At 40.0% G+C, this 8,723-nt stretch overlaps 1 protein-coding gene across 1 annotated transcript in view; it reads right to left on the reverse strand.

The window, feature by feature from the left end:
- The window catches only part of LOC106523885 (myosin-10), a gene marked incomplete in the record, with an annotated part of 84,879 nt that overhangs the window by 12,056 nt on the left and 64,100 nt on the right, over window positions 1–8,723 (reverse strand). Inside the window, 8 exon segments of the mRNA XM_014017461.1 lie at window positions 2,691–2,897; window positions 2,995–3,139; window positions 3,212–3,424; window positions 6,882–7,053; window positions 7,170–7,293; window positions 7,455–7,592; window positions 7,677–7,883; window positions 7,966–8,097. Of these exon segments, the coding sequence (XP_013872915.1) occupies window positions 2,691–2,897; window positions 2,995–3,139; window positions 3,212–3,424; window positions 6,882–7,053; window positions 7,170–7,293; window positions 7,455–7,592; window positions 7,677–7,883; window positions 7,966–8,097 (1,338 nt within the window).

Consider the following 8,723-nt stretch of genomic DNA (forward strand, 5'->3'; position numbering starts at 1 on the left):
GGTGGTGGTGGTGGGGGGGTGGCAATGACCCCCTGGCCTCCCCTATTCCGGCGCCATTGGTTTCCATCTCTGCTTTTGCGCATTAACGCCATTACAGGGTGGAGGAAATTGGTCTTGGCGGAGGTTTGCACTCTCTGAGTGCTTCTAGTTCTCAATGTTTTATCTACTTAAATACAAGATCCTGTAATGAAAATGTAATGTCCTTATGTGTCAAATAAGCTTTGCAATCAACTAAATCAACTTCAAATCACAATGTAATGCTAAAGATGTACATAATTAAGAGTAACAAACCAGAAGCACCGTTAATCTTCTGTTTCCTTCATAATTTTCAATGAATATTTCCACCCAAACAAAAACTAAACCAATATGTGTGGATTGATTAAGAATGGTGTGCTGTAACTTTTAGTAGACGTGTTCATTATAAACAATTTGACCAGTAACAGTTTTTAGCGAGAGAAGTGAGGAAACCATCTTTGCTGAGGCAGACTTCACATTAAAAACAAAATACAAAGCCTTGTTTTGATCTCCACATTCTGACCCTGTTTTTGCCACATGGATTCTCAYCTCTTGCCTGTTTTTTCATTTCATCGCCTCTGATTCCCAAACTTTAGCCTCTTTTCTGGACCTTAGATTTGTCTTCTGCTCTGTTTTCTCCTGTGTACGACTCCAGCCTGCCCCATGTATCACACTTACAGCGCTTTCGCTCATTTACTCAAAGAGAGAGGAATCCCCACTCCCCAGCATCAACAGTGCTGATGTCATCAGCGAGTGCTTCTGGGTTCCAGAGAAACTCCCTGCTTGGACCAAGTTGCTCTCCATCATAAGGTTAGTGGTTTCTTCTGAAAGTTTTTTCTCCTCCYCATCTCTGATGCAACCACTAATCACCCCCTTGCCTTGCAGAGTTTCCTGTTTGACCATTTCAGAGTCCAATTAATCTGTTAAAATGCTCTCCATGTTTGGCTGAATTTCCAAGTTCAAAATCTGATTTATTATGTCCTGATGCATCTCAGTAATACAGGTAGAAAAAATCAAAAAGAAAAAATAAGTAGGTCATCTTTCTCATATGACTGACCTGTTTGTCCATGTGGAGGCAGTGCTTATAAGGCTGAGTTCACCTGAAACTCATCAGACTGAAGAAGTCTCTTGGAGGAGAGATGAAACATTTCACTAAAGAAGAACCCATCCAGAGGACCTACTTATTTTTTCTTTTTGACAGATTTATTATGGCATTTTGAAAATTTGTCATACACAACAAAAGTGAGCTTTTTAAACTTTCTGAACACAAACTCTTTTTATTTCCACCAACTTTATATTTCTTACACTGTTTATACGTGAAATTGCAGAAATTTCCATTTAAATTCACCCAGTGTGTCTCTCACTGGTGTGTCACATCCAAACGTTCACTGACTTCCACTGTATCGAAGCTCAGAAATTTTTATTTAATTTTATTTTTTTCAAAACTGAAAGTGAAGAATCTGTGTACCGTTTTACTGAAAACACTGTCAGAGGTGTAAAGTAACAAAGTACAAATGCTTTGTTATCTTACTTAAATAGAAATATGGGTTATCTATACTTTACAGGAGTAAATATTTTTAGATAACTTTTTAATAATACCTTACATTTTAAAAATATACTCATTACTCTCGTTTCATTCCAGCATATGGTGCCTCCTGGATAGAGTGAATTTAATTGTGGTTGAATGGGAAGTATAAATATAAACTATTCTGACACMCTGTTGGTTTGATCCATCCCATGTTCACATGACACAAATCACATCACACTGCAGCAGGAAATATCAGACGTATGAAGCCTGTATGTCAGGGCTATTCAACTAAACTGCTCCGTGGGCCACAGTTACTGCTGATCAACAGCTGAGGGGCCAAACATCCAGCAATTAAAGTTATTATGTAAATAAAGCAAGTATTACAAAGATCTGTTACCTTTGARTTAGTTTATTTTGCTGCATTTAATCATGAATACAACATACAGAACCCTATAAAAGTAGTGATAATTAAACATTATCAAAAACAAAAGGAACACATTATGCCTCCTATTATTAGACACAAATAATATTCTGACATCTCTGACTTGCCAAATTTTTAAACCGATTTTATTTTCACTTTCATCATTTTATCTTCAACTGTTTGTAGTTTTAACTGTCTTGAGTGTTTATMGAAAWRGTTTTTACCAGCTTCTGGCCAAGATTCTGACGTTTCTGTAGATACAAAACGTCTCTGTTTAACTAATAGAACTTAGAGTAATTAAAGTAGAAAAACGGGGCTTTGGGCTTAAGAGATAAATGAACCAATTGGTGGGCYGAACTTTGGGCYGCCAATTGAAYAGCCCTGCTGTATGTAGATGATCATTCAACATATTTTATTACAGTATCTTTTCCTCACAGTGATTGAGGCTTACTTTCTACTCTGCATTCCTGTCTGTCTACAGTACTGTCAGGGAATGACAGACACAAGTGGGTGATTGCTATGGTGACCATAATGAGCAAATTCCTTTRAGCCCAAATTGTTTTGCAACAAAAAGCAAAGTTTATCATTCAAAACAATATTTCTTCATGGCCAGTAGTTTTCTAAAATGTTTTCCCCCCTTTGCATTAGTTCTAATGGTCTGAGAATGAATTAACAAAACCAAAATATCTTTCTAAATCGGGTTATAAAGAGGATAATCTTGTTTACCTGCAGCTTGTGTGCGCGTTCAGCCAGCTCTCCTTTAGCTCTCTCTCCCTCGGTGACTCTGGCCATGAACTCCTGCAGCTGACCCTCCAGCTTCTTCCTCTTGTGTTCCGACTCTACCTTCGCCTGCTGTAAGCTTTTCACCTCACTGGTCAGCTCCTTGTTGGCACTCTCCTGGCTCTGCTTGGTCTTTTCGAGGTTAGCCTTAAACTGGATAGGAAAAAAACAACAACATAAAGACACAGGAAGTGATGCTAACTGCTCGTTGGCTCTGGTAGATTAGACTGATTGTGGGCAGATCTCGTACCCTCTTGGCCTGTTCCAGCTGCTCAGACAGCTCCTCCAAGGCGGTCGAGTGCCTCTGTCGCATCTCCTGGATCTGAGCCTCGTGGTTTTTAGTTTCCTCCTCRATGGCTTTCTTCAGCTCTGCAACCTCCTGTTCACGTTTAGTCCTGCACCGAACACAGACGGCGTTTACAAAACAGCTCGCCGTCTATTAGAAGAGGTAACGTGGAGTATGTTACCTGAGCTCCTGCTGGGCTGCTGTTGTATCCAGGGTGTCTTCCAGTTCAGTCTTGAGGGCTTCCAGCTCCTCACTCAAGTCCCTCTTGAGTTTTTCCGCCTTGTTTCTGGCCTGCTTCTCTGACTCGAGGTCCTCCTGCAGCTCAGACAGCTGGGCCTGCAGCTCCCTGATCTGCTTCAGAGCGTTGTTCTTCTGACCAGTCTCTTCTTCTCCTCTGTTAAAAGAAAGAGTATTGAAGAACAGAGGTCACAAACATAACTATTTAAAAACAGACACATTACCAAGGAAGTCTGGATTCAAAGTAAAAAGCAGTCTAAGATAATAATTACCTACAGTACTTACACATTCAACCAYCGGAAAAGAAAGTCAATCATTTTTTCTATTTTACAGTTTTATGAACCAGAATAAAAAATATTCTGATATTTACCTAATTTAAATAACTGTTCAAATTTATCGTCAAGTTTGCAAAAACACACAACTGATTACTAATTATTAAACAAAGTCAAAATGGAAGTGCTTCCAGCAAACATGTGTGTGTGTTGATAGCCAGGAGTTTGAGTGGGGGGGGGTTCTTTTTTGAGAAAAGTGGACCTATTGAAGACTGGGGTACAAGGCCTGCTTAGGACAACGTCTTGGGTGGGACGGGGTGGGGGGGGTTGCCCCCCTGTAGCTCTTGCATTTTAAGGGTTTTATAAGGTTAATATTAATTCTGATGTACATGTTCAGCTGGAAAGTCTTAAGTTGTGTAGTTTAATATTAAAATATTTATATATATCTAACACAACATATAAATTAATCCAACCAGAACATTTACTCATTTATGATACAACATTTTTATTTTTTCTGCATAAACTGTCATGATCTGTGTTTTCTATTAAGAACTTATTTTGTATTTGACAAGATCTATTTTCTTTTTTCTTTCTTTCTGTATCTACTGTAACTCAACAAGGTTCTTCCTCTCTCAGGTTGAGTTTCCTCTTATAATCCATGGCTGCAGTGACCACATCAAATTTAGCTTCATCATAATCTGATGTCAGTTAACAACCTGTTTCCAACTTGTTTATGACCAAACAAGTAATGGATCAAAGAGAAAACTGTTAGTATTTACTTTAATACATTAATATTTGGAATTTTCAGATATTATTTATAAAAACACTAAATGTAATATTGTTGTGCTGAATTTAAACTTATTATATATCATTGTATCTTGACATTTATCTGAGAATATTCTTGAATATGAAATCTGATTCAGCAATTGGTCTATACCAGAGGTTTTCTTCAGCTAAATCAGCTGTTAGACTTAAAATATATCTCTTCACGTAAAGCCAGAATCTGATGTTTGATGACTGAATTTTAAAACCAGCTTTGAGCCAAGAATATTTGCACACTTGAATTTATTTTTTCACAGCATTCAGAGTGTTTCTGAGAAAATTATTAAATAGCAACTGGTCCAGTTCTTTGTTTAAAACTTTGACATTCATAACTTCTCCACTGACGGCCACTTTAAAATGGATGGATTATCCCGCTCTGAGGTGTTTGGACCGGTTGTTTTTTTTCCACACGCGGCAAGCCTACGTGAGTCAAACAGACCAGGGGTGCAGAGGAAGCAAGCCATCACGGGTCAATGTTTTATTTTATCTAAAATCTTTTTACAGAGAAACGTTGTCTGTGCAGCAGAAACTCTGCTCTGAGTTGTCTCGCACTCCTGTTGTCTTTTAATGATGCTGGGTTCTGTGATGGTCCGTGAGCGCACGCTGGATGGGTTCTTGTGTATGCACAGGACCGATTCTGTGTTGGTTTGTGGCGTGAGCGCACGCAGGAGCAGTTCTGGTGTGTGTGTTGATGGGAGGATTTTCTGGGTGATTAAAGTGCGACTCTGAACGCACCCGGTGATGTGTAGGGCTTACTGCACTCTCACAATGCAGGAATAATAAAAAAATGAAGGAAAAATATCAAATTCTGCCGGACCTTTTTAGGCAAAGTGGGCAGTTCGTTAGAACACCCACTGGCTATGCGTATGCTCTAGCAGCGGTTGCTAGTGTGTGGGCCAGTGGAGCACATAATGATTACAGCACAAAAGTCTGAAAATAGGATAACCATCGTACTGTAGTACCAGCTAAACCCGGAACAGTGGGTGGACCCAGAAGAAGCAAAGTGTTGCCAGTCTTTAAGGTCATTCCCATGTTTGCAGCAGTTGTGGTACAGAGATAGGGCAGCTAACATGGGACTGGAAAGTCACAGGTTTTCCTTAAGTAAGACGCCTATTCCCTAAAAGCCTCTGCATACTCCATCTGAAGCAGAACAGTCGATGCGCAGTCACGTGGTTTTTCGGCGTTCATTTTCGCACACACCCTTCATAGTCCCTGAGACACTCCGCGCCGAGCTCCTGGGGAAACCCCTCCCGTTGTAGCATACGTCACTACAGGGGGGTTCCTCCCGCTGAAGTCCACAATGCGGAAAAAAAAAAGTCAGAGACTCGTCACCCGATGTTATTTACCCACAAATCTGTCGCGGTTAAAGCTCCAAAGTTTTTATCAGTTAGATTCCACGGTGCAAAATGCCTGTTTTATTTCCATCCATATGTTTTTGGCCGTTTGACTATTTTTAAAAATCGCTGCTTCCTGCTACAACAGTCGACTCGTGAAGCGAGTCACTTTTTTTTGGTTTGAAGCGAGCGGTTAAAACAAAATGCAGCTTCTGAGCGCTTTCAGCACAAACCCTCCTACAAACTTCTGACCAATCACACAATAAGTACTCATGTGGAGGGGGGGTAAAAAGTTTGACCAGCAGGTTGTGTCAAGAAGCTGCCGAAATGTCGGCAATGCCAACAGAATGACACAATTTTCATCATGAAACTCTGACAATCCGAACCCATTTCGGCAGTTCGAAGGGAGTATGCAGGASCCTTAACTGCTCTCTGTGCAGCTATTTAAGCTGTCTTCTCCTCAACTTGGGTGTATCTCACATGCTCAGAAAAATTGCAACAAAATTAAGTTTTATTGACCTCAGTTAGCAAGCTAAAGGGTTCATGACAGGACACTCAGAAAATGACTGAACTGGTATGACCTATGTGGAAGGGTTGCAGATGAAAGCCRCTTTTCTCTAAAACCAACATGACAGCACATCTCAAGTTTGTAAAGTTGCATCTAAATGAACCACAAGACCTTTGGAACAATGTCCGTTGGACAGATGGAATCAAAGTAGAGATGTTTACTCAGAAAWACTATGTTTGGTGAAAACTAAACACAGCATAATGGCACAAACTAACTGTCATAACTGTCAAGCACGGTGGTGGAGGTGTCATAATATTGCCTTTATGTGCAGAATTGAAGAAGAGCTGATTTTATTTTTCCTATAAATATGTGAGAAACACCTGTTTTTGTAAAAAAAAAAAAAAGAGAGAGAAATTGAACCGTCCCTTAAAAAAACACATCCGATATATAACCATGCTATAGTTTGCAGTCTCCACTGGGTGGCAGCAGTGTGCTGTGTTTACAGAGATAGTGATTTAAAAATGCAGCAACTTTATGTGTAAAATATTCCAACCATTATATAAAATAAAATCACTGTGTTTTTGAAGTGTTGGTCTAACAGAATGTTACATCTAATTAAAACATATTTATTCAAATAAACCAGACCTGAGTGTTGGTCTTCTAGTCATTATCTCGTACCTCGCCTGCATCATCTGCTGCTCCTCTTCCTTTTTACTCAGCTGAACTTTAACTTCTTCTATTTGTGACTGCAGCTCGGCTATTTGGTCCTGGAAGTCTGACGTCTCTCCTTCCAGCTTCCTCTTGGCCTTCTCTAGCTCCTGACGAGTTTTCTCCTCTTTCTTCAGTCTCTCTAAATCACAAATAGACAACACCATAGTTTTGTTTTGTTAAAAAATTAAAGGAATAAAATATATAAACATTTTGATTTTTATTTCTCTGCATGCTGTTTGCTTGTTTGCTATTTACCCTCCAGGTCGACCATCATCATCTCCTGCTTGTTCTTCAGCTTTCCAAGGTTTTTGGCCTTTTCTTCCTCTTCTGCGAGCATCAGCGTCACCTCATTGATTCTGTCTTCAAGCAACTTCTTTTCCTGAAGAGGGCAGAGATACAAGCTGGTTACTTAGAACGTTTTTGAAAACCTTTATTTTGGTAAGTCCTGAACGGCTACGTCCTCCGTCCCTTTTTAAAAACTAYTTTTAGAATCATAAAATTTATCTTTTTGGTGTATTTCTGTGAAACCAATAATTTTACCTTTAAAAACTTGGAGTTCTGATCTTCTAGCAGTAAAATGTCTTCCTCGTACTTCTTCATTTTAGCTTCCCCTGTGACTTTCTCCAGATGCAGCTTCTGCCTGGCTGCCTCCTCCTCATCCAGCTGTTCCTCCAGGTCCTACGARCCCAAACCACTCTATCAGTGTTTGACTACATTTGAATTTTCAGCAGCCAGGTCTGAGACAGTGTAAGGGCAACACACCTGGATGTGAGACTGCATCTTTTTCTTCTCGTTCTGCAGGCCCTGACTCCTCTCCTCCTCCTCCTCCAGCCTGGACTCCAGGTCGTGCAGGATCTCCTCCAGCTCTTGCTTTTTGGATGCGAGCCGAGCTCTCATCTCCTCGGCCTCTGCAAACAGCTCTGTCTCTGCCTGCAGCTGCTCAGCGAGGATGTTCTTCTCTTCCAGTAGCTACACACAGATAACATCCTTTGAAYATGCATCCTGTATATTTGTCACTTTACAGAAGCTTGTTTCGGTAGTTGTGAAGAACCTGTTGATGTTTTCGCTCCATCTCCACCAGCTCTCCCTCCACCTTCATCTGCTTCTCCTTCACTTTGACCAGCTCTTCATCTTTAGCCTGCATCTCCTCCTCCTGTCTGGTCACCTGTAGCAGGGGCTTCACCTGCAGGTGAAAATTCAAACATTGGTTTCAATTATTTATTATTTCCAGCTAAATTTGCAAACTTCTCTTTTGAGCAGCAGTAATACATTAGACATAATCATGTAAAAGGGTAAAAACAAACAAACAAAAAAAAAACATCAATTTAGAGCACATGTATTATCCATTTTAGATTTACCATTGTGATTTGGGTATTATAATTGATTTTGAAGAACATTCTGACCATGCCTAAATATTGTAATCATTTTGTTACTGTGACAGGAAGATGTGTTTGTTTATAGATCTTCTGTTGCTTTTTCCYCCTGAGACACTTCTAGCTACACCTGAGATAGATGGTAGAACCTTCCTGGAGCTTTGCCCAAGGACATAGAAGAGAGGAGGGAGGAGGAAGTTTCACAGCTACTTCTATAAAACAACAGATTTTACTGACAGAACAGAACTGGGCCAAACTTTCAGCAGGTCAGGCAGAACAAGAATTTAATACTACAGCTAGTTTAACTGTTCCCCTTTTGTTTTACAAATAATAAATTACTGAAATCTACACCTGATCTTATGGGAATTATTTTTTCTATGACACAATGACACACACACACACACACACACACACACACACACACACACACACACAC

The sequence above is a fragment of the Austrofundulus limnaeus genome, unplaced genomic scaffold (genome assembly GCF_001266775.1).
Source record: "Austrofundulus limnaeus strain Quisiro unplaced genomic scaffold, Austrofundulus_limnaeus-1.0 Scaffold168, whole genome shotgun sequence".
Lineage (NCBI taxonomy): Eukaryota > Metazoa > Chordata > Actinopteri > Cyprinodontiformes > Rivulidae > Austrofundulus > Austrofundulus limnaeus.